Below are 25,446 nucleotides of genomic sequence, written 5' to 3'. Positions count from 1 at the left end.
TTCAAGCTCCTCTTCTCTTACATTGAAATCCTCCGATATTTCTCTTTAAAAATAATCATTTTAGACTTCTAATTTGTGACCGGTGTTTTATTTTGTTTTATCCTGTGCGCTTTCGCGTTTGTCAATATGTCATTTGTCGTGTCAGAGGTTACTCTTCCACTGTAACTTGATGCTTTAAGATAGCTAACATTCTATAAAGTTTTAAATATGGATATTTTTCTTACAAAAACCCATCCCTCAGAAGGCCTTTATTAACCATCTGGAGCCATATGGATTACTTTTATGATGGATGGATACACTTTTTTGGGCTTCAAAATCGTGAGCGCCATTCACTCGCATTATAAAACTTAAAAAAACGAGGATTTTTTTAATACAACTCTGATTGTGTTTGACTGAAAGAAGAAGTCATATACACCTATGGCTTGAGGATGAGTAAATCATGGGATAATTTTCATTTTTGGGTGTACTATCCCTTTAAGCAATATCATACATCTATGAGTGCTGTTACACTCTATGTCAGCAACATTGTGATTTAGCAAGTTGTTAGCCTACGTCTTTGTTTTAAATTTAAAATTAAAATTATAAAAACAATGGTCTGATAATTTTGTATGTATTTCTTTTTTTATGAATGATTGATTTGAATTATTATAAAAAGTCTATTTTAGGAAGTTTAAATGGCAGTTTCGATTGTGACAACAACTGTAGAATGACACTTGCATGTTCCAAAATCTGTGCCAATACAGAAATTAACTTTATAAAATACACCAACCCTCAGAAATTTAAGTCTAATTGTAAGCAACTGTTATTGTATTGTGTGACTAACTAACATTATATTTTGTTGTAGTGCCTAAACTTGAATTCATTATTGTAGAAACTTCATACATCATATGATTTCTCATATTCCCTGTTACTTTTATACGTAATGTCCCCAAAAGTCAACCTAAAATACTACGCAATCAGAAATTAATACCAGCATATATCCATTTTCTTCTGTCTCTCCTTATTTCTCTAACGATTCTTGTCTGACAGACGTAGCCGTTTAGCCAATCAGTTGCGAGAGTTTCTCTCCGCCCCGCCGCTATTGGTTGTTCTCTGGAGACTCGGGGGCTGTTCTGATATTAATGACCGCTGGGCAGACAGCGGCATGTCAATGTGACAACCGAACGAGCGGCTGCAGATGCGCCTCTGAACGCAAAAGAAGGAGGAGGTTGTCAGTGCGAGGGACTCTAAAAAGCTTCCAGAATGCTCTCACCTGCTGGATTTTGCCTCATTCGCACGGCAAAATCTTAACGTTAGGACCGCTGTTATCTCTCCACCTGCGTTAAAAGAAGAACACGCGCGCGTATTTTCATTTGCGTGGCGCGCGCTTCCCGCTCTCTGGAGCACTGCGCTATAGATGAACGGAATACATGTCGCTTTATCGACCGGAATGACTTACGTTGAAAAGGTAAGTTAGATGAGATTGATTTCTACAAATATTCCATTTTGTTCATAAATATACATTTTAGTCGGTTTACTGTATGTCCAGCCACATTTAAGTTGCGAGAATATGCGTCAGAGTGATTCTTCCACTGCAAAACGACCGTGAAGGAGCAGAAATGGAGGGAAATGGATAACAAGCACGTAGGTAGTTGAATAAATAGGCATGTCAACCTGGAGCACTGCACAGAATTCCTGTTGCTGATGTCGCGGTCGGAGAACCAACACATGTGTGCATCAGCAACAGGAAATCTGTGCTCCAGCTTGGCATGCGTATTTTTTCGGACACAAGGCACGTCCTGGACGGATAGCCACAGGCAGTCTTGCATCTGGCTGTTCTCAATCTCCCTTAAATCACCCTGTTGCCGTCCAAGATGTTCTACAGCACCCCCATAGCACATGCATTTCAAATGCAGACGCCTTGAGCATCCACTGTACAGTAAGTATCGTTAAATGAATGTATATCGCCTTGAATGGAGGCATTGTGATTCTGATCCATTCGTCTGATCTGCATTCATTGCTTCAGTCTAATTTATACCGTCCACAGCACAACACCTCCAATGCAGATGATGACATTTTTATTTTACCCCAGCTGTTAATCACACAACCAGGGAGTTTGTCCTCCCACATCTCTTTGTAGACGGAGGCGGTGAGGAATCGTTGCAGACTGACATCGTACTTTCTGAAACACAAGTCAGAGATTGCAAATAGCACTTGATGTGCTTGTGTGCATGCATCATGGAAACAGAAAATAGGGGTAGTGCATGAAATAAAAATAATATGTTAAGTTTAAAATAAAATTTGAAAGAGATTAATGTAAAATTGCATGCATCCGTATATGTAGATATCCATATATGACCCTAATTACTAGTAAATACCGATTAGATCCACTGGTTTCAGGGGCAAAAGTCATGGGGCCTGTAAAAAAAATAAAATATGGAAGGTTTGGGCTAATGAGTAGGATTTACCACAGAGGACCTTAGCGGGACCACCCTAACAACAGGGCCTGGGACAATCATTACCGGGCCTGGGGGTTCACTGACGCATTACAAAGCAAAAATGTTGAGGAAAAATATTGTGCGGCTTAATGTCATACCAAACACTCCAACCAGTTTTTGTCTTCGGGAGTCTCTTTCATGACAAACTCTCCAAACTTGGACCTAAGCAAGCAATTCTTAATCAAAGATGTAATCACAGGGGCCATTAGATGGCTGAACAAATTAACAGACACTAAGTAAAACCCTTGATATTAAGGATCTCTTAGACACGGTCTTGTGTGCATACTTAAGTGTTTAACTGATTTTAGTCCCTCTTTATATGACAAAGTGCTGGAAAGATGCTTTCTTTGATCATCATACCAAACAGTTTGAAACACAAAGCAACGGTAGATGTGCAGTTTGAAATGCAATCCTGCGTTGTCAATGCAACATACATGGGCTTCACAATAAAACATCACAATGTGAGTGTTGGAACATAGCAAGTGTAGCATTTCACTAGCTTAACACTTCATCAAACAAATGCAAGAGTAAAATATGCTTTTATGTTCTGGCAGATCATAGTGCTAGCCACACCATTATTATGGGTTCTATATATATCGCACCCCTTTTCGCACACTTATCATGAAATAAAGCATACACCATTTATCTTGTCATCATTTGCTATATCCAGCAATGTAAACCATCAGATTGAACAATTTTAGTAATTTCTTTTGATTGCCAAAACTAAGACACAGCACAGCGTATTAGCTTACTTTATAGTCAACATTTAACCAGCTGCTAAGGCATACAAATTTGCTAAGATAATGTGCCAGAGCAACCCTCTTCTTGTGTCCTGTGAGTGAAAATAGTCTTTCATGGCACAGTTGAAGCAGGAGTTGCTAGATATTTCTGTTCTAGAGATGAAGTGGTATGGAAATCTTCAAAAAGTACTGATATACATTCACAAACTGAAATTATTGCATCAACATTATCAAAAACCAACAAACAGCAAATAAAATTAGGAGCACTGCACTTTTTGTTTGCATAAACATTAAAATAATAGGTAACACTTTACAATAAGGTTCATTTGTTAATGTATTAACTGACATGAACTAACCATGAGCAATACATTTGTTACTGTATTTGTTAACGTTAATAAAAATACATCTGTTCATAGTTTGTTAATGTTACTTCATAGCACATTAAAGAATTAGTTCACTTCAGAATTAAAATTTCCTGATAATTTAGTCACCCCCATTTCATCCAAGATGTGTATGTCTTTCTTCAGTCGAAAGGAAATTAAGGTTTTTGAGGAAAACATGCAGGGATTTTTCTCCATATAGTGGACTTCAACAATTACCAAGAGGTTGAAGGTCCAAATATGCAGTTTAAATGCAGCTTCAAAAGGCTCTACATGATCCCAGCTGAGGAATAAGGATTATATACTTTTTAACCACAAATGCTCATCTTGCACTAGCTCTGTGATGCGCCACACATTACGTAATTACGTTGGAAAGGTCACGTGTGACGTAGGTGAAAGTACCGATACAGTATCTACAAAGCAAACGTGCAAAGACTAAGTCAAACACCCTTTACAAAAAAAGGTAAAACAAAGATGTCTGACAATTTAGAAGTTCAAGGAGAAAATGAGTCACGTGTGACCTTTCCAACGTGATTACGTAATGCATGGAGCAGTGCAAGATGAGAATTTGTGGTTAGTATGTTGGTATATAATTTTATTTTTTATTTTTTTATTTTTTTTTTAAAATGACTGATTGTTTTGCTAGATAAGTCCCTTATTCCTTGGCTGGGATTGTGTAGAGCCCTTTGAAGCTGCACTGAAACTGCAATTTAGATCTTCAACCCGTTGGTACAGTAACTGTTGAAGCCCACTATGGAGAAAAATCCTGGCATGTTTTCCTCAAAAACACATCTTGGATGACATGGGGATGAGTAAATTATCAGGAAATTTTTAATTCTGAATTGAACTAATCATTTAATTAAAGTTAAAAAATACAACTCTTGATTTTAATAATGTATTAGTAAATGTTGAAATTAACATTAACAATCTGCACTTCTGCAGTTCATTATTAGTTCATGTTAACTAATGTTAACTAATGAATAATAACATTAACAACAACAGCCGGATTTAAAATGAACAAACAATTTTGCTTGCGTGCCTGTGTGAGATTGTTGCTAACTTTGCTTAATGGTGGACAGTATTTACCATGAGTTTTTAAAACCGCAGTAATCAAATCATTCCGGCCTACCAGGTTGCTTGGGCCATTGTAGATGCTCAGTGTGATAAACTCCCGACTCCCAAGGTCATCTAGCTGTGTTTCGTATATTACAGTAATGTCGCAATTTTGTGTGCTTCTGTAATTTATTTGCATTATTTTCATTAAATTATTTTAACACATTAAGGATTTGGAATCACATGTTAACGCATTAACGTTGTTAGCCCTAATATAAAGCAAAAAAGATACCTAGACTACCTAGAATGACTGCTCCCAAATCTCTATCTATTGAAAAGGTCACCACACTCCACATTCTTTCATTGTTTCAAAAGCCCCGACTAGTACTTTTTCAAAATATAGACTTTAATAAGAGAATATGATAGCAGCATATGCTATCTGTGCTTTCAGGAGTAAACAGTGCAGAACCATCTGAGGAGCACTGCTGTGCTCTCCATCTGTTCTTAGACTGATACCTGTAGTAGAGGCATCCGGTGCGGTATACAGCGCATACTGGAAGAACTGGGATCTCATTATGTAAAAACACTCTAGCTAGAGATGTTTAGAACACACTAAACCATGCTCTGCTACACCGATAGATCGACTGACACTTGCTGTTGGGAACAAGCTTTCAATCAATCAGGCCCAATTAAAGAGAAATACTGTATTTTTACCCTGGGGAATTTTATTGGGATTCATAATTAGGTTCTTCATATATAGCGTAGTTTTTTGATGCAGTTATCCTGTGCGTTGTGCACAGTATCCTTCCCTCAGGCTAGGTTATGTATGTTAGAGCAAAGAGCAACATTACATGCCTTTATATGAGTAATATGGTTGTATACACATTTATTTATTTATTTATTTATTAATTTAAGGTCCCTTTGAGATACAGTATCTCTTCTACCAGGGAGTCCTGCTCATTCCATACACACCGAGCATAATTAGAAAAAGCAGATCTACCTATTTCTGTATAAAATTTGGCATCTTAAGTAAACATTTGTCTGTTGATAGTATTATAGATACTAGTATCAGTACAGTATATGTCAACAAACTAGATATATACTGCGGTAATTTACCCAGAAAAGCTTTTAAAATACAAATTAACATATGGTTTTTCCTCATTAAGCACAGTGAAGTCCATTTTGTCATTTCAAATAAATGACAATGATGTGTATGGACACTTGCACCAGTAACAAATCGTAAAGCACATAACACCATGGATAAACTGTTAGGGACGGACGAGTCAAAATGTTCTTACAGCATTTTTAGAACTTAGTGGAAAATGCCAGAAAACTATTAAAACTAAAAGAGAATGCATAATTAGAGATGTAAAATTAAATAATAAATAATGTATGTCTGATGTAAAAATGATTATAGCGGCATACAAACATTCTGCATTCTAATTCATGTCAATGTGTTTTTATGTTTTTAACTACAAAACACATTTGCACCCAGAGAATTGGTTGAACCTAGATTCAATACAAGCTGTAATGCCTTCCAATGAAGACTAGCTTAGAAAGGGGTCAATATTAGGAATGAGAGATGAAGAGATATATTGATCCTTGATCGGAAAAGTAGTAATAGTTGGCAAACTGGTTTATAAGCATTTAAACCTTTTCAGCATGCCTTTATTTACATTTAATATCATTCCTCGACTTTTTCACTCTTCTCCACAATTTTTAAGAAATATAATATAAAAATTGGGGGGAAATGCATTCCTCTTTGCATTTATTTGCATTGTGAATTGTAATTGGTCTTTTTGGTTTAGATCTATTTAACAGTTTAAAGTCACTCTTAAACTGCAAATACAATGTTTTGTTGGGTATGAGATCTCATGCACAGCCAACAGAAAATAAGACGCCTGCTGACTGTCATGACAACAGCAAAGTGGTTCTGATGTAGCATTTCATTTACACAGAACCAAAGCCTAAAACCTGTGCTTATCTACAACTTTACCACTGTTCTTTTTTTTTTTTTTTTGTAAGCACTGACATTTATTTTAAGAATGTTCTAGTTAATTTATGTCAGCTTGAATTTGATTTTCTTAAAGGAGCAAATCAACATCAAACAGTTATACATTTTAGAAATTGTCTATGTACGCTTGTATTATTTGAGGGAAACAAATGGCGGTGGTAGTAAAGCTGAAACCTGTGGGGTCCATCGGTTAATTTGGAACATTGATTCTGCATTAACCGTTGACTCGGCGCTGATTTTGTGAATACGTAGGAGCAGGTGCAAAGGGAAATGTTCCTTGTGCATTGCACTGGAAACATTATGCACACACATTGCATAGCAAAGCCTATTTAATGGACTCATCCCTTACTTTATAATAGCAAATCAATGAAGTAAAGGGCAGGGGGAGGAACAGCAAAACAGACTATCCCACCCACTGAGAGGTCTATGCAAACTGGCTGGCAGCTAGGCCCTTTGCGTCTTCTCCAGGCCTGATAGAACAGCTTACACTAAGCATATGAAGAGAGGAAGAAACAGAACGAAAGCTGCAGTGAAATACAAAGAGGAGAGAGAGCATGGATGTCTTTCTATAGACATTTGAGTGAATGAGCGAGAAAAATCCTTGAGTCCATTTGAACTCTTCCCTCTGAACCCTCCCTATAACACAAAGGGCTGTTTCTACAGGAAGCAATTCCACCTCTGCCCTACATTCTGTACATGTGATCTGTATAACAGAAGTTTAACTGAAATTAAATTCTATAGCTACAACTGGCATTTTATATATTTCAATCACCCATGTAAGATTGCTGGTAATAAATTATATGTTACTTTTATGTTCTTGGCAGATACTGTATGTTCTAACCCAAAAATAAGTATTTTGTAGTATAAGTAGTTTGTATAAATTTATCAGTATAAGTAGTTTGTGACAACTAATAAACATCATAAAATCAAAATACATTAATGCACTTTCTAGAAATGTGTATAAAACTCCAATTTAGTGTCAATATAACTTCTTAAGAATAATAAAAAAAATGGGTTGTGGGAGTATTACCACAAATTAAAGTAAAAAAAAAAGGAGAAGAAGAAGAAGAAAACAACCAACAACATTATTATCTCAAAACCAGTTTGCACTGAATTGCTACAGCTATTTTCCAATACCCAGAGGCGCTATCTTGAGCTTTAAGAGGACCTCAAACTTAGTAATCAGTCCCCAGCCCAAGATTTACAGCCCATCTCAAACAACTCGGCCCAAAGCAAACATTGGAGCTGGGCTGCCACCGTTCAGCCTGAGTTACTTCCCAGGGTCAGCAGGCCTTCTGCCCACCAGACACATTTATTCAAACATGCCCCTATATTTCACAGGCCCAATCAACATGATGCTAGCTCTGTGATATCAGGTCTGGCAAATAACGACAGGCAACGATTCTCCGACTCCTCTCCCTCCAATTTCGTTGACTGACTGTAGTATATCAGGACGGTGATTAGAGGCATCCATCTTGAAATTCCATTTTCTCTGGTATTAGTTGCATTTCTCTCTGTCTCTGAAAGTGTGCCACACTATGCAAGGTATTGCCACTTAAGCTCTATGAGCCACGGTGTTGTTCCAAGTCCTTACGTTTGTACGTTCTCACCTACACTTAACTGGGTTAAGCCTAATTTCCTTCATTTGTCTTTGACTGGAGTTTATAATGGGTGTACCATACCTTTATTGTTGTTACAGAGTCAGTGGAGGTTAATACAGGTTTAGTTGTATTAGTGTGTCTCCTCTCCTGGGAGTGCTTTTTTGTGGATACTCTGAACAGAAACAGCCTCTGAAACACAATCATGAGAAAGCCATTACATGCAAAACAGGACATTATTTACCATTGCAGAATCTTGAGCTTTAACAGGGTTATTTCTGGAGGATAGTATATTGATTTTCTAGTCTTAAAATGACTAAAATATTCTTTGATTTCTTCTCACTTCACAACATGTATGGCATGCAATATGCCAAACAGTTTTAGCTGCAGCTGAAAAATCTAAATAATTGTGTTCTGAAATAATGTGGACAAACCCAACAGTTGCAGATAATGCTTTGGAACTATATAAACCTTGATGTAATACACTCATAGCAATGCCAAATTATTCATGCCCCATTGAACTACTCCTTTATTGCGCATTGGTAAATGGTAATTTTCACTATGTGAAATCACTGAACAATGAAACTCTGGCCCTGCATCAAAAACATAACCTTGTCTAAAAGGGCAAGATAATAAAAACATTCCTGCACAACAGAAAATCACTTTTAAATTGCACTCTTAAATTGTTCTATACTTCAAGTAAATTAAAAACTAATTTAAATCAGTAGTAATATCTTGTAAAATATCTGGAGAAATCATGGATCCAGAACTATCACAATTCAGAAGAAGAGACTAGAAAGATCAGAAGAAAAACTAACTGCATTTTCATATTTTTGCACATTAACGCTATGCTGTCAACATACAAGCATGCCTACGCACTGCACTAGTAGTGAACCAGCACTACTAGAGAGAACATGCAGGTACTGTAGGAGCAGTGCTCCATTTAACACCTCAGGAAAATAGGCCATTCATGTCAGTCAGGAAAACTAGATGCATTTTCCAGTATTTATGGCTGACACAGGTATTGTCAAGCTTCCATTTCCCAACCACTGTGAGAGCAGCCGCACACCTATGAGGTGTAATAAACAGCCAAATTTAGTAGGACTCATTACCTGCTAGACTTTACAATTTTCAATTAACAATTTGACTGTGTCTATGGGATGTGTCAGTGTAGCTCCTAGTGTCTCTGTTTACTACACAAGTATAGTTCAGAGATGGAGAGACATTAACAGATCAGATAATCTATTGTAATCATGATTACCAGACAGAAAACCACTGAAACGGAGAAGGACCTGTATGCCATGTCCAGTACTTCAAACTGATTTTCTTGCCACAAATATTAGTCATCATGAAGGTCCCTGTATTGAAGCTTCTTCTGAATGTTCTTGGCTTTATGAAGAATCTTGTTGCCTTGGAAAATCACATTTCGCCCCCTCATTTACTCAACACCTCTCACCTCTACAGAGCCTTAAGAGATGAACTCTGGGTTTCTCCATGTTTGCGAAGCTTACTGCAGAATTCTTTTGTGGAATCCTCACTTCTTCACTTTCTTTAGCCACTGAAGTTAAAAAGAGGAAAGATGATGTGATGGAACAATATCTTTCTCTCTTTTTGTAATCTCACTTTCTTTCTGGCAATGGCTTCCATGGTAACCCTGGTGATGCAGAGAGTTCTCACAGAATTGCTGTTGGATTTTTTTCAAGGCTCTTCTGCATAGTAAAACAAAGATAGTTGCTTTTAACAGTGGAAAAAGTACAAATAATTGGAATAGAAAATACTGTTGAGACAGATGAACATGGCATTTGCAGATAAAATATCTAGTTTTCAAGGCCATGGTATATGTTGCTTATAGTCCAGTTGCGTTATTTTCACTAAGGTGTTTATGAGAATGTTTTGTGTACACAGCTATAACATTTCATCATGGTGAGTTGCATCTAGGAAATGTACCCTTTTGAAAAATAAGCAGCAATATTAATGCCTACAACAAGTCAAACATACTAAGCTTTGTAATTCTCACATTTTAGGGAACTTCGGTTTCAGAATCCCAAAATAATATCTGAGGTGAAGGACACCCATATCCATATGTCAAAGGCTTAGCGTGCAAGGTACTGCTGAATAAAATGTCAGCAGACATCAGAGTGCTTTAATGTGGCTTTTGTAAATGTCAGCATGCCTCTGTCTTGCCTTAGTGATGCCCTTGCATTTTCCGGTAATTATATGCTAATATTTTTCATCTCTATCTTATTTTCCTCAGGTAGAAGTGGATTAGGATGATGATGGAACCATCCATAGTATTAAACGAAATGAACGTCCTTCCTTCTGCCTAGCTGAAGCCACCATTACCTGAGGTTTAATGGTGACCTTTTTACCTTTATCTGCCCAGCCAGAAAAAAATCATACACCACCTTCAATCTGAATAAAGGGAAACTTGGCTACGGGACATTGCATCTGTTGACAGCGCATCGGTCAGGGCCTAGGGAAGGCCCTCTGTTGGATTCAATAGTGATCACCACAAATGGTAGATTATTTTTGAAGTGAAGTGCTTTTGCCGCAAAATCTTTAAGGACCAACTACTTACTGGTGGGAACTGTGCCAATATGAAGGACATATCATTTGCGGATTATTTGCTAGTGGGCCTTGCAGTGACTACCTTTGTTCTTGCTGCAGAAGAGAGAGTCAGTTGTCCCAAACTTTGTGTTTGTGAAATTAGACCTTGGTTTTCCCCTAGCTCTGTCTATATGGAGGCTCCCACTGTTGACTGTAATGACCTGGGACTTTTTAACCTGCCCATGAGATTGCCATCTGATACACAAGTAGTTTTACTTCAGACCAACAACATTGCTAAGATTGAGCACCCTTTGGATTACCTTCCCAACATCACTGAGATTGATCTCTCACAAAACAACCTGTCATCAATAAGTGATGTCAACATTGGCCACCTCCCTCAACTCTTATCTCTACACATGGAGGAAAACTGGATATGTGCCCTACCAGACAACAGCCTTTCTCAACTGACCAACCTTCAGGAGCTCTACCTGAATCATAACCTCATCTCCTTTATTTCTCCAGAGGCTTTTCGTGGCCTTCAGAGCTTGCTGAGACTGCACCTCAACTCCAACCGGCTTCAGAGTATAAGAAGTGAATGGTTTGAGCCCTTACCGAATTTGGAAATTCTAATGATTGGGGAAAATCCTGTCCTCTCTATTCAGGATATGAACTTCAAGCCTCTAAGAAACCTGCGCAGTCTTGTTCTAACTAGAATGAACTTGTCACAGATACCAGATGATTCACTTCTGGGCCTTGACAATCTGGAAAGTATCTCATTCTATGATAATACATTCCCTAAGGTACCCCATGGTGCTCTCAAGCATCTTAAGAGCCTGAAGTTTTTGGATCTCAATAAGAACCCCATTGGGCGAATTCAAAGGGGCGACTTTGTGGACATGCTCCATCTTAAGGAGCTGGGCATTAACAGCATGCCTGAGTTGGTGTCCATTGATAGTTTTGCCCTCAACAACCTCCCAGAACTGACTAAAATCGAAGCCACCAACAACCCTAAACTTTCGTATATACATCCCAATGCTTTCTATAGGCTGCCAAGGCTGGAAACTCTAATGCTAAATGGTAATGCTTTAAGTGCCCTGCACAGGATCACAGTAGAGTCCCTCCCAAATCTTCGGGAGGTTAGCATGCACTCTAACCCAATCCGCTGTGACTGTGTTGTACGGTGGATGAACATGAACAAGACAAACATCCGATTCATGGAGCCTGACTCCCTGTTCTGTGTGGAACCTCCAGAGTATGAAGGTCAGCATGTGCGGCAGGTTCACTTCAGAGAGATGATGGAGATCTGTCTGCCTCTCATCTCTTCAGAGAGCTTTCCCACACAAATCAGCGTGGATAGTGGGAGATCTGTGTCCCTGCACTGCCGTGCCTTTGCTGAACCTGAGCCAGACATATACTGGGTGACTCCATCTGGGAGAAGAGTCATCCCAAATGCTGTTTTTGAGAGATTCTACATGCACCCTGAAGGCACCCTTGATATTTATGATATCACTGAGAACGAGGCTGGATTGTACACTTGTGTGGCACACAATCTTGTTGGGGCAGACCTAAAATCTGTCTCAGTGGAGGTAAATGGATACTTCCCACAGCCTGTCAATGACTCACTGAACGTCAAAATCCAATCTGTACAGACCAACTCTGTGTTGATATCCTGGAAGGCCTCTCATGGTAGTCTGGCACCAAACATTAAGTGGTATACAATGCCCAGTGCAAACCATCCAACTGTGGCATTCACAGCTAGGGTACCCTCTGATATGACTGTATACAATCTTACACATCTCAACCCTGCTACACAGTACAAAGTGTGTGTGGACATTCACAGCATCCATCATAAACACGACACAAAGTGTGTCAATGTCCTAACTAAAGGATTAGAACAAGCTGTAAAGAACTCCGAGAGGTGGGACGTGGCACTGATTGCTGCTTTTGGTCTGCTTTTCATTGTAATCTTAGTGGCTTGCTTTCTGATTTATATCTTTATGAGGAACCACTGCATTTATGGAGAACTGAAGCGATACCCTTCCAAAATGGCTCTGATGTCTGAGAGCAGCCAGCAGTCTCCTTTCACAAGGCTCTGGATTTCTGGGAAAGGGATGCCGGCTGCTGTTGAGGTGAAAGCTACAGTCATAAATGTGTTGGACAATGCCTTTTAAGCTGCACATGCAGAGGATCACAAAAACTACAAGCAAACTGACAAGGCAAGAGCGGAGAACTTACTGTTCCAACTTGCCATTTATCGTTTTGCCTTGACACAGACATCAAATTCAAATGGAAGGGATGTCTGAAAATCTATAACTAGCTCTATAGCCCCTCATCATGAGCTGTCAGATGTGGCAAGTGGCAATGGAACAGTGGTAACAAGCGAAAAGTAGAGGGAGAGACTTACTGCTAAAATATGCAGTGTGATATTTGTAGGCCATTCACTGAAAACAGATCAAGACATCAAGAAGGTGTTGTTTCTCATACCTGACTGTTACATGTGTAAAGAGTAGTGGAACGGTCTTTGTGGTCCCAAGCAATACCGTCTGTGCTGTACGACAACCATAGGCGCGTTAGAGACCCGACTGTTTGTTGAGAAGGAAATCTAGTAGAATAGACGATCACAGTGATTATGATGTGAACTTTTGATGAAATATGTTGTTTTTCTATTTAAAAGCAGATCTGTCTTTTCATGGCTAAAATTGTTATATATTCTATCCAGAAATGTAACAAGTATCTTCTGTGCAGTAGCCAGGCAGTAATCAAGTGTGAATTACTTACAGTATGAAAGGTACAACTTAAGTAACAAGACCACACATTTGCTGAATAAAACACAAATGTACATTTTAAGGAATCTATATACATAAATATATATTATTATAATTTGATTATATTACTATCAGGACTGGATGTTGTTGAATGCAGACGCTCTCTCAGACATAAATTGCAGAAGGTTGATCATGACAGGGTAAGTGCCTACTCCTGAATCTTACACCAGAAAAAAAGAAAGAAAAAAAAAAAAAAAAAAAACACTTTTGAATGTTACTTCTTATGGTTTCTTGAGAGATCCCTGGAGAACAGAGCCATGATTCCAGCCTCACGCAAATTTGTGCAAATACTATATCAGTATTTTTAGCATAAACATGGTTTAAAAGCATTGCGTCCTTGCTTTGAGTGTGAAAAAGCCATTTTTATATTGACTGTGCTGTCTGTTCTACCCTAAGCACATTAGTCAATGAGACCAGTGTGCTTAGGGTAATGTAAAAACTAAATAAATGTCAGCATTTTTTTTTCTCATGTTGGAATCAGGATGTTTACTGATCTACTTTCTGTGGAATTTAAAATAATTTATATGATTTTTTAACTGACCATCATTAACTAATGTGTCTTGAGAGAATAGTTCATCCAGAAAAAAACTTTTTTTTGTCATACTTTTTTTCTGTGAAACACAGAATCTCCAAGCTGCTCCTATCTATACATTGTACGTGAATGGATATGGGTGCGGTCAAGCTTAGAAAGCAAACAAACTGGTGAACATGCTGCAGTGCAAATGAGAGCAATACACTCTACAAATATCACTGTGTGGAAAAAAGCAGTTCAGGCGTGAACTTCATATGTGTTTCACCTAAGTAATTCAAATGTGATTGAAACAACATGAGGGCCAGCAAATGACAATCATTTGTAGGTGAACTGTTCTTCCAGTGGTATAAGAAGGGGACTGCCTGATTCAAGACATCCAAATCAGCAGCAAAGAATCACATTGTATTTGCTCCATTTAAGATCCAGGACAGACTCACAACCCAAAAAATTACAAACATGATGAATGCTCGTCAGTCACTGACTGACACGGAAGATTTGTCAGACAGGCGTGCTCGTACATCAGCAAGGCTTTCAGCAGACAGGCCTTTTAGAGGCCGGCTATCACTCAAACACAAGGGGAGCTAAATTATAACTCAAACTCTATGCCGGCACTGTTCAGACAGGCTGGAGTTCACCAGTCATTGCCCTCGCTTTTCAGTCACATTGCAGGTTTAGGTGCTTCTAAAGCTACAGACAAGGTCACCATGTACCTGTACTGTATCAAAAGAGAAATTACATACTAGCAGAACTACTATTAATCTGAAATGGATTGTGGAAATCAGATAAGACTGCAATAATTGCCACACAAGTCAATATTATTATACAAGATTGTCTTTCTTGTGACTTTAGCCAAATTACATTGTTCAGTGGCAGCAATGGCCTATAACAAACATAATTATTAAACCTAATACATTCTGAATGAAAAAAGTCAGCAAGATATCACGTTTTAATTTTTAAAGAGGTCAAAACTAAATGAAATCCTCAAATATATTTCATAGCACCTCACACAGATGAAACTCCAAAGCTATCTAATATGATTTTAGAACTCATCTGTCTTCATATTAAACCTTTTCTAGATGAATAACATTCATTATGAAAGGAGTAAGAGAGACTTTGCCATTGCAATTCATAGACCCCGCAAAAGCTTAAGGGGCCTAAAAATGATATCTTCACCATTTCACTAAACACATTTTTTGTTGAACATGCTACCTACACTCTAAGAAATTCAATTCCACAGTGCCTGAAATCATGTAATATTGCAGGAAAATTCCTAACATCAGTCATTTTCGTTTAGGTAGTCTCACTAAGGAGAGATTAAATTGTCCCATAGTCCTGTTTGTTTATGAGCCAAACCCAGCTGGACATCTGAGTTATTGCCCTATTAAAAACTACATATTTGCACTTGGGCCTTTCCTGCTACAGGCCGCCACTGCAATAAAAAGCAAAATGACAACAATCATTTCTAATTCTTTCACAGACACCCAGGGATTTGGATAATTATAGCACTTAAAATCTCTGTGAGCTCACCCTGATGTGATCTGGCCTGTAAAATGTGCCTGTGCCACAACCCTCATTAAAATAAATATAAAATAATGCGTGATGTAGTGCTAATTGTTCCCTGTAATGCAGGGGCAAAATGAAAATGTCAACAAAATTATACTGTAAAATCAACATAAGATTAAATTAAATATATTTTACATAGTATATTTTACATAAAATGCAGTTTGGGTTCATGCAATTTCTTTTTCCTTGAAAGACAAATCTTGCATTTAACCAGACAGTATTTAGTTCTGATCGGTGACCACACTGAATGCATTTCCTGAAGAGACAAAATGTCAGGACAAATATGTTTCTTGCCCATCAGAGCACCACAGCCTCCAGATGCATTTGTCATGAGGTTAACAAATGTTTTACTCACAGATAAGCAATCATGAAAAACAATAGTTCTTTGAAAGCACCGTAAAATGCTAACAAACACAACCACGACAATTACGAATGCTATTTATCTGTTCATTCATTTTCACATGCTTTCAAACTTCACCTCAATAACATTTATAATAGAAAAAATATACACAGTCAGACCTGTTACAGCTCATTAATACTCCTCTGTTTCTAAGAAAAGACCTCTGAGTGAAAATGAGGACAACATCAGGTTCCTTAGGGAGCCTTTTAGCCAATTGGCACTCAGATTCCTGCATGGATCATTGCTTTCCTGATCATTGATCGATAGCTTTGCCTTTTAGCCCATGTGTTTGCAAAAAAGAATTTCAGCCATGCAGCTGAGAAGCCCAATCAATGGATGAGCTAATGAGCTATTCACGCCTTTGTCTGCAAACAAAGAGATGGGCAATACAAGAGATTCCTCACATGTCTAGCTGGACAGGACCTACAGAAACAGGGTCACAGGTAGCATTAGAATTACATTCTTCACTATTTGCCTTCATGGAATTGATTTTCAGGGTCAGTTTTCACTTTTACGAGGGCAAATTTTAAACCAAAGACAGCGTGCCATCCATTTATGACAAATACTTACTTAAATATCTGGAGTATTTTTGTCACTTTAGTCCATTCCTGACCCTGGCCATGTCCCTCTTCCAAGTTATGCCAGCTTCTTTTACAACGAGCCATAAACAACGAACACTCAGAGTAAACACAAGTAAATGGAGACAGCCCAATTTAGCCCAATTCTGTCTAGGATTACATAATGGTAACTGCACATTAAGGGTGCATTTAGATGGGGGCCCTTGTGATTTAAAAATGTGTATACAGCAAATATCCAGAGTGTTCCATTTTTCAGACTGATGATACAGAGGGCAGCTTTTAAGGCAGTGTTGCCAGGCAACACCAATGAAAATGGCAAACAGTGTAAAACAATTTTGCCAATACTGAGCCTTTTACGATTATTGCCTGCCGCTGAACTTGTTGCCAGTTTGTTACATGTGTCTCAGCATCATTTTCAAAGTATTGACCAGTGAATCAAAAGCTTAAAAGAACACACCAAGGAGGTCAATAATACCTGGATAAAATAAATTTCATTTCTGCTGAAAAATTCCATGCGACTAATCGCTTTAAAGCTGCAGGAAAATTACATACTGAAAATGTTCTGACAAAGCTAGGCTGATGGCACTACAAAAACTCGTATATCTACCAGCAGGAGCTGACTGACCCACAGCATAGACCAACAGGTTCTCACTCCCAACTTGTCATATATTAACGCTCAGTCAGGACACCTCATCTTCGCTTTTTAACGCACAGGGCACCCCTTTAGCTGAGGGGTTCTGACCAAACGAGTTGGGAGTGAGAACGTGTTGCACAGACCCATGTGAGATTACTGGGGTCTTTTTCTCAGGAAAAAATGCTTTCCAATTAAACTGATTGATATGGGAAATTTTTTTTGCATGCTGTAGTAAAGAAATTTAAACTATAAAATAACCAGTACAACAGAACTGTACTTTCAAACTAAGCCAGTTTAAGAGAAAATAGAATCTGTTATTCTCCAGCTGGTTTGGAGTGTTATTGTCATTACACATAACAGTGTTGTTATCATTTAAAAATCATTTTTGTTCATTTAAATTAAGCTGAAATAAAATAAGCAGGCACACTATGTACATTTTTGCAGCTAGAGGTCGCTTATTCAAAACAAAGGTGTGGCTTGATGATGCCTTGATTTTGCGGAATGATGGGAGGAGTTGTCTTCACGTTTACAGCCGGTGGAAAAGAATCAGGACTCGGGCAGAAATCACGATCATGGGTGAGTTTATCAACGTTACTGTATTATGAAGCAGAGCAGGGCCGAGTGCTGTGGGAGTGGAAATGAGGCCACTGGAGCGACTGCTAATGAGAGACGAATGCGACACACAGCTCGAGAGCAGCAGAACCTTTATTATGAAGCAATCACCGCTTCTGCTTCTTCCGGTCAAGGGTGTGTGGGGTAAAGCAGCACTGTTTTATCATATTAGATGTTGAAATTTGTTATAGTGTTACTCCGCGTTCGCTCGGCGGCTACTATGAGACACTTGTTGCACACTGCAGTAAGCTAGATCGATATTAGGCATGGTAAAACATGGTATTCGCTGTAAATCAAGATTTAAACAATAAGACTTACTGTGTTGAGCTATATAACATTATTAGTTTTCTGTCGATGAATGTATCCATCCAAACATCTCACCTGTCTAATAAAAAACACACAATATATTAAAGCATCTTTGGTATTTCCATGGATTCTACAGAATAAAACCAGAAACCGAGGGTAACGCAGGTATGATTAAAGTTGATAGTTGATTAAAATTGCTTATTTCTCTGGATTTAAACATTTGTGAAAACATTTGGGATAATGTAGGTACACAAGTCAACAAAATATATAACACTTTTCTAATGGCTTTTAGATATTTTAGTCCAAAAGTCTTACATATTGTTCCTTTAAGTGAAAAACTTAACTAAAACCAATGAAATGTAAAAAAGCCAAAACAGAAATGTACAAAAGCACTAAACAAAATTATTAAAACAATCTAAACAAGCTGTTCCCCCCATTTCAGCCCAACAAATGTTGTATTTAACAAGAGCTTATTGTGAAATAAGCAAGTTTTGAGCAAAACAGAAACCTTTTTAATACCCCCTGAAGTACACATCCCTGCTGATCTGAACAGAAAGTTTGTAGCCATTCTGAGTGACAATTTTCTGTGTGAAAATGTTGAACATACAATGCTTTTTTAGCATTAATACATTCAGGTGTGACAATATCAGACCTTCCTTTCATTTCCATCTCTGGATTTTTAAAGCTTGTGCATTGACACCTAGTCACCTTGTGCATTCCATATAGTCCTGCTCCTTGTGGCACATCAGAAGATTAGAAATGCCATATTCCCTCAGTTCATTACACGCTTCCTTGAGAACTACAATAACAATTGCCAGCGCTGCAGAAAAAAAGTATTTGATGTTCATTATCCTTTCTGTTGATTTCTGCCTTGCTCTTCTTTCCTCTCTCGCTGCCTTTCAAACTGCTTCTATTCATCCCATATAAAATGAATCTTCCAAATTACGGCAGATCACTGCAAAAATGTACTTCAATTTCATGTTGATGATAATTGCATTCAACATTAATTATCTATTTAGATTATTTTGCAATTCCGATGAGGCATGCTGGTAGTTAGCAGCTCTAACTGGTGACAGTCTGCGCCATGTGCTAATTTACAATTACAAAACAATTAGTCATTCCATTACATTACTCTAAAAAAAAACTGGTTTAACTTAAAAAATAGTTAGTTACCTGGTTGCCTTACAATTTTGAGTTCATTGAAATTAAAAATTTGAGTTAATACAATGAAGGCGATTGGTTTAATCAACAGAAACTCAAAATATTGTGTTATCTGACCTACATTACTTATCTAAGTTGATTTGACAAAATAAAAAATAAAAAATGTTATGATAACAAATCATGGAAAATAATATTTTACAGTGCAGAAATAATGCACGGTTGATTCTGGAAAAAACTGCCAAACAAATTCTCTTAAAACTCCCATTTATAATCATCTGATCTTTCAAAACAGCCCTATTAGATGGAAAAACTTATGCCTGCAAGATTCAAGATTCACAGTCATTTGCCAGTCTCAATTACATTGAGGGAGAGGCCTGTTGTCTACTAGGTACTTCACCTCTGGAAGAACATTGGCGATAACGAGACCTGTCCAGCTCTCTCTGAAGTCTTTCAGGCCATTAGTGAGATCCGGAGCAAGCCTGGTTCATCACACATGGATCCTGGTGCTTAAACCAGCACCATCATTAATATCAGACCTGAGCTGACTGCTTTCTAGCCTTTGCAGGAGCATGCTAATATATGCCATCTCACAGTTAGCCACAGAGATAGAAGAAGTGTCTCCAACACAACCTTCAGCATGGGTTAACAGGTTGGAAGTGAGATGCGCAGGGGCATCTAGAGTATGTGAGAGTGTATCCATGCAGCTAATGAGAGGAATCAATCAGAAACATGGCCATCTCTAAAGCCAAAGCCTTCTGCTCTGAGGAGACTGTCAGGAGCTTTGGATCTGCTTTGTTCGAACTGATTGCTACAAAAACTAAAGATATCGCCACAGGGTAATTTTTCAAAATGAGCACAAACCACATTACATTGCAACATCTGCCAACAGAAATACATCATATCGATGCACTCTCTGAAACAATCTCTTTGCCACATACGGGTTTAAGTTACAGCTCTACGTCTTAAAAAAACACCCCATTTTAAAAGTACATGACCTACTTTTTCTACTTTTCTACTCAGACATATTCTATGATGCTGATGCAATGACTAGCAGATCTATGACTTGCGACCAGAGTTCAAGTCACAAAGACGCACACGCTTTGAATACCACAATGCAGCAGCAAGCCTCAAGCCAATGGAGGAGGTTTTGAAGGACTTCAAAATCAATCCCAGCGATCTGGAGTGATGTCACTAGACACTGTGCTTTCACAGCAGAACAAAGCCAGCACCATATTTATGTGGCCCTTTATGTGAGCCATGCAGAAATATTGATGGCCATGAGTGGAAATTAGCTCCGTCGTCAAAACAGAATGCTGCCAACAATTGTCAACGTTCACAAAAGCACATAAAGCAAGCAAAAACATACCAAAATAGACAATGACAGAATATCAAATTGTTTTAAGTGAGATTTGAAACAAATCAGTTTTGTCCACGAGTGTTCTTACAGAATTGAGCCTGTAAGAGCCTTTGATAAATCCTTATCCACTGTATAGCGGTGAAGTGATCCGACGGCAATATCATGGCACTTTGATATATCGCTTTCAATAAAAAAAACAGCATCAGAAGTATTGTTGCATTAATTAGTACTCCATGAACACCATGTTATGACTATGGTTTAAAAAAAAAACAAAAAAAAAAAAACATACAACCATACAATTGCTCACAAAAACACTACTACCATGTTTTTGGATATAGCACCATGGTAGCACCATAGAATTTCTGAAAGTGCCATGAAGTACCTTAACACTTATACATGACTTTTAGTACCATGGTATATTTCAAGTTACTAGAGTTGTCAAAAGTACCAACTTTTAAATTTTTAATTTAAAATTTTAAAAACAGCTCAACAGTGCTCAAAGCGTCACATTTTTAAAATTTCAGTGCCGATTGGTACCAAAGTCGGTACTTTTGACAGCTCTACAAGGTACCATACCTGTACTACAATATATTAGCATCACTGTGCCATAACATTACAGTGCTTGTACAGGATGTTATTTACAGGGTACTTCAAAGAATACCATGATACTACCATAGTGCTTGTAAAAACATGTACCTGAAAGCGCATTGGAAAAACAACATACACACTTGTCTCTTGTATTGGCTTCCTCAGTCAAGAATTCCCCAGAAGTCTCCTTTTTACGTGCATCTCCTTTTTTTAAGTACATCTCCTGTAGCTACACTGTAAAAAATATTACATGCTATCTGCTTAAAAAAATTATGGTAACAATATTACACGTATTATATTTGAGTAGATTTTAAGGTTGTTTTTTTTTAGTGAAATTTACCCAAATAAATTAAGTAAAAATTCCTAAATTATTTAGCCTATGGCACATGATGAATTTAATATTATTAGTGGAATGTGCTTTTTTAATTTAAGTTGTCTCACAAATAAATCAAGCAGAATTTACTCATTTGTATGAATGAAATTTACTTAATTATAACATTTACTGTTTTTTTCAGGTTAAGATAATAATGAATACATAATGCACTTTTTGTTATCAAACATGCTTTTAATCTTTATTTTTTTTGCACAAATAAAACAAATCTGTATAAAATGTAAGTCAGCAGTTTTAAGATATGAAAATAAAATTAAAAAATGCCAACATTTTCCATGAGAAAGATCATTTTGTAAAACAACTTGTGCATACAAATTTGTATGCAACATTTTTCTGTTAGAAAAGTCACATTATGGACTAAAACTTGAGAATAACTTGTAGCAAGACTTTGTAAAACATTTGTACTTTCTGAAAGCTTGTATGTAGAACAATATTAAACGTTCATCAATCAATGCAGTTTACTTTTCACCAGAACTTGGTAATAATGCATTGTCTCAATCTAAGTCATGAGTTTGTTTTTAAGTGTTAGTATTTTTGGTGAAAACTTGCAAACATCCAGTTCCAAGAAGAGCTTCTGAAAGGCCTCAAAAGTGTGCCTAAGGACTTTCGGGTAGGTGAGGTTAAGTGCATATGTGAGTCCAAGAAGAACAGCACAGGCTCTTGCCAGATTTTCCAAGCCAGCCATGACTTGCACCCCCTCCAAGATGATGCTGAAATCCTCCTGATAATCCCTCTTGCAGATGGCAATTTTCATTATGTGCTGCAGGATATCTCCATTGTCACACTGTAAAATAAACATTAAATAAGTATTCTTATCTTGTCCATCTCATTATAAGTCTGTCCATAATTATAAAGTTAATTTGTGTACGTTGTAAAACAAACACTTTCAAAAAATAAAAAATCTTATAACAGCTTAAAAAGACAACTACAAGCAAACCATTATAGTTTATTTTCTTTGTAATCACTGACACATAAAAATATTGTGTTTCAGTGGACCACAAAGACTGTCACAATAACATAAGTACAGTTTCAGCAATGTCAGAGGGTGTATTCAGGAAGAAAAAAATAAATTAAAATTACATTTAGTGACACTATTGTAGGGGGAGGGTTAAATTTTGATGGTCCACTATAGACATTCTATGTCTATATTATATTATATTATTATATGGCTATGGGTAAATGGCTCATGCTGTAGTCTGTAGTGCCTCAAAAGAGCTCCTTTTGAAGATGCTGTCAATTGGCAAACCTTGCACTGCCACACCATGATTTCAAAAGGCACCACTTGCACTGAAAATACATGAATGCTTACAAAGACACCGCTACAAGGAGCCTCACGTTGATCTGTAAAGAAAAATTTTTTTTTTATTATAGAATATTTTATTTATGCAAAGCTTACACTTTTTTAAACAAGTGTAAAATGTCAGTGTAATGTACAATAATGAACCTTTTTAATTGCAACATTTTTAAAAGTTATAATTAATTTCAGTTCAATTAGATATTTTCACCTCAAACATGATTACAATAATCTGTTAACCTGCACCGCCCTTTAACACAAACTTATAGCATACCAAATTAAAATAGATATAAGTTAGTTTATTAAGCCTTTGGGCTAGAAGGCTAATGTGGTCTCATTTTAACATTTCAGTTTGCTTCAATTTGTAATTAGAATCATAAATAAATACAAAAAAAAGTTAAGGCTGTCTTATAAATGTTTTAGAAATTATTTTTCATAAAATGTATTTTTAATAACCAAATTAAATTGACCTTGTTGAGGTTTAGAAACACAATGCAGCCAAAACATGTCTGACAAAGTTATATTTCAAATTAATTAATTTATAAATCGCAATGCTACAGATTAAATTTGCTCCACAGTTACGATACATATTCTGTAATCTGGTATGATATACTACATAATTTAACATTACATTAAAAATACACTATATTCTTATAAACATACCCGAGATGGTTTGCAGAAAAAGATAATATCTTCACGATCATGGTCACGACTGCTGGATGTTTTAGTCATGGTTTTAGCGTTTTAGCCAGAGACTTTCTACACGAGGTCGAGGATATTTGCGGGAGAGTCTACTTCTATGAACGAGTTGGGACATCGCGTACAGAATACTGCAAGAGAGGGCGCCATCTGGCTTCGAGTATGAACGCAATATTACATCGTGCCATCTGTATTATTATATTTTTTTAATTATTATTACTCTTTTCTAGAAGATTATTTTTAAATTGTCATACATTATTATATTTCGAAAGACGTAATTTGAAGTTTTAAAAAGTTACATCTATTAATCTTCCCAATATCAAGCTTACCGATGGCCTATGGAGAATATAACGTTAGCACATCGACGACGATTTATTTTAGCAATCAATATTCTAGCCACAGCACAAGCATGTGGTGGTGTTGTACACACTGGAGATAAGACAATCGTTCACAGTTTGGCAAGTCATATAATTTGTTTTCGTTGATTTAAGACAACTCATCTCATCTATTTTGCCTTATAGGCATCGGCATGACACAACTAAAATATGCGACCTCAGCAATGCTACTGAACAAGAGTGAACATAACTGGTCTATGAAAGAGCTTTAAGAAATAAATGAGAAGCATAGTTATAAGCTTACCTCTTATGTGATTGACGTTCGACCCCTCCGCCAAAAATGTCTTCTGATCACTGCCGTTCACTTTCAAATGGTGTCTCTAACCGCATAATTGAACCAATTCTCTTAAAATAAATCGGTGAAATTTTTCTTAATTTTATTAGTTTATTTTACTCAAATTAAGCCTAAAAATTGCACACATTTTCTTAAATAAAAGAGGAAAACGTATCTCTTGGTTTTATTAGTGAAATCTTCTTAATATATTCTATCAAACACAAAACCACAATTTCAATAATGAAATGTACCCATTATATTTAATTATCACGTTATTTTTTTTAATGAAAATTACAAGACCCATGATTCATTTTTTACAGTGTAGCAGAAAACAAAATTAGCCTGTGTTAAACAGGCCTGCAAGACATTTTGGATTTGTATTTTGCATTTTGGATTCCTCAATTCACAATTCACTTCCAAGTGAGTGGGGGACAGCAAAGGAATCAAGAATGGAATGGAAACAATAGCGTTTGATCAGTCAGTATGCGTGGGGACTTTGACTGGCCATCAGATTCAATCAGCTTCAGCTATTGCAGACATTTTCATTTGCACACTTCAGTTGACAGCATAAAATACCTTTTCTTGTTTTCTCTGCATCATGCGGCACTAATAGCATCTTCATCACAATCTAAGTGGCAAACACCGGCATGATTGACTGTGCTTTTCTGACAGTATTGTGTGTAGGCATGCAACCTGATTCCTTTTGAATTCCCACTCATAGATCATACCTTTTATTTGTATCACGATAAAGCAGTAAATCACCGCATCAATCTGCATACTGGTGACTACACCCATGCCTTTGTATCCACTCTCCATGATTTCCCCAGTGCTGGTCTGTGGGGTCAAACCCACTCTTTTAGGTGAGAGTCAAGATAATAACACATTACACAAATTGAACATCCAGAGGATGATGAAAACGCAGACTTTCCGCAGCACTCTGCATCCATGAACTTGCTTACTTAATGATGCTTCCCCGAAGTCAAACAAACTTGTGCATAAACCTATTACAGTTCTAACCTTAGACCCTA

At 37.2% G+C, this 25,446-nt stretch overlaps 1 protein-coding gene and 1 long non-coding RNA gene across 3 annotated transcripts; one reads left to right on the top strand and one right to left on the bottom strand.

The window, feature by feature from the left end:
* Nucleotides 1–1,133: 1,133 nt before the first annotated feature.
* Nucleotides 1,134–14,103, top strand: LOC125245763 (leucine-rich repeat neuronal protein 3). 2 transcript variants are annotated; one of them, XM_048156492.1, is made up of 2 exons: nucleotides 1,134–1,447; nucleotides 10,521–14,103. In XM_048156492.1, exon 2 carries the CDS (start codon nucleotides 10,860–10,862, stop codon nucleotides 12,978–12,980), a length of 2,121 nt encoding a protein of 706 aa, XP_048012449.1. In that variant the 5' UTR covers nucleotides 1,134–1,447; nucleotides 10,521–10,859; the 3' UTR covers nucleotides 12,981–14,103. The 2 variants fall into 2 exon arrangements, with proteins under 2 accessions (XP_048012449.1, XP_048012448.1); XM_048156491.1 differs by having other exon boundaries at nucleotides 10,517–14,103.
* Nucleotides 14,104–21,718: 7,615 nt separating this feature from the next.
* Nucleotides 21,719–24,733, bottom strand: LOC125246418. Its single transcript, XR_007179860.1, has 3 exons — nucleotides 23,714–24,733; nucleotides 23,066–23,097; nucleotides 21,719–22,540 (listed from the first exon to the last, which is right to left on the bottom strand). It is a non-coding gene; the product is annotated as an uncharacterized LOC125246418 (long non-coding RNA).
* Between the last annotated feature and the right edge of the window lie 713 nt (nucleotides 24,734–25,446).

Source organism: Megalobrama amblycephala, linkage group LG14 (genome assembly GCF_018812025.1).
Source record: "Megalobrama amblycephala isolate DHTTF-2021 linkage group LG14, ASM1881202v1, whole genome shotgun sequence".
Lineage (NCBI taxonomy): Eukaryota > Metazoa > Chordata > Actinopteri > Cypriniformes > Xenocyprididae > Megalobrama > Megalobrama amblycephala.
Note: the sequence above shows the minus strand (reverse complement) of the source record. Positions and strands in the feature narration are given on the sequence as shown.

What these genes read in the sequence shown, in the direction of transcription:
- LOC125245763 (XM_048156492.1), top strand. Translation starts at nt 10,860, where the DNA reads ATGAAGGACATATCATTTGCGGATTATTTGCTAGTGGGCCTTGCAGTG.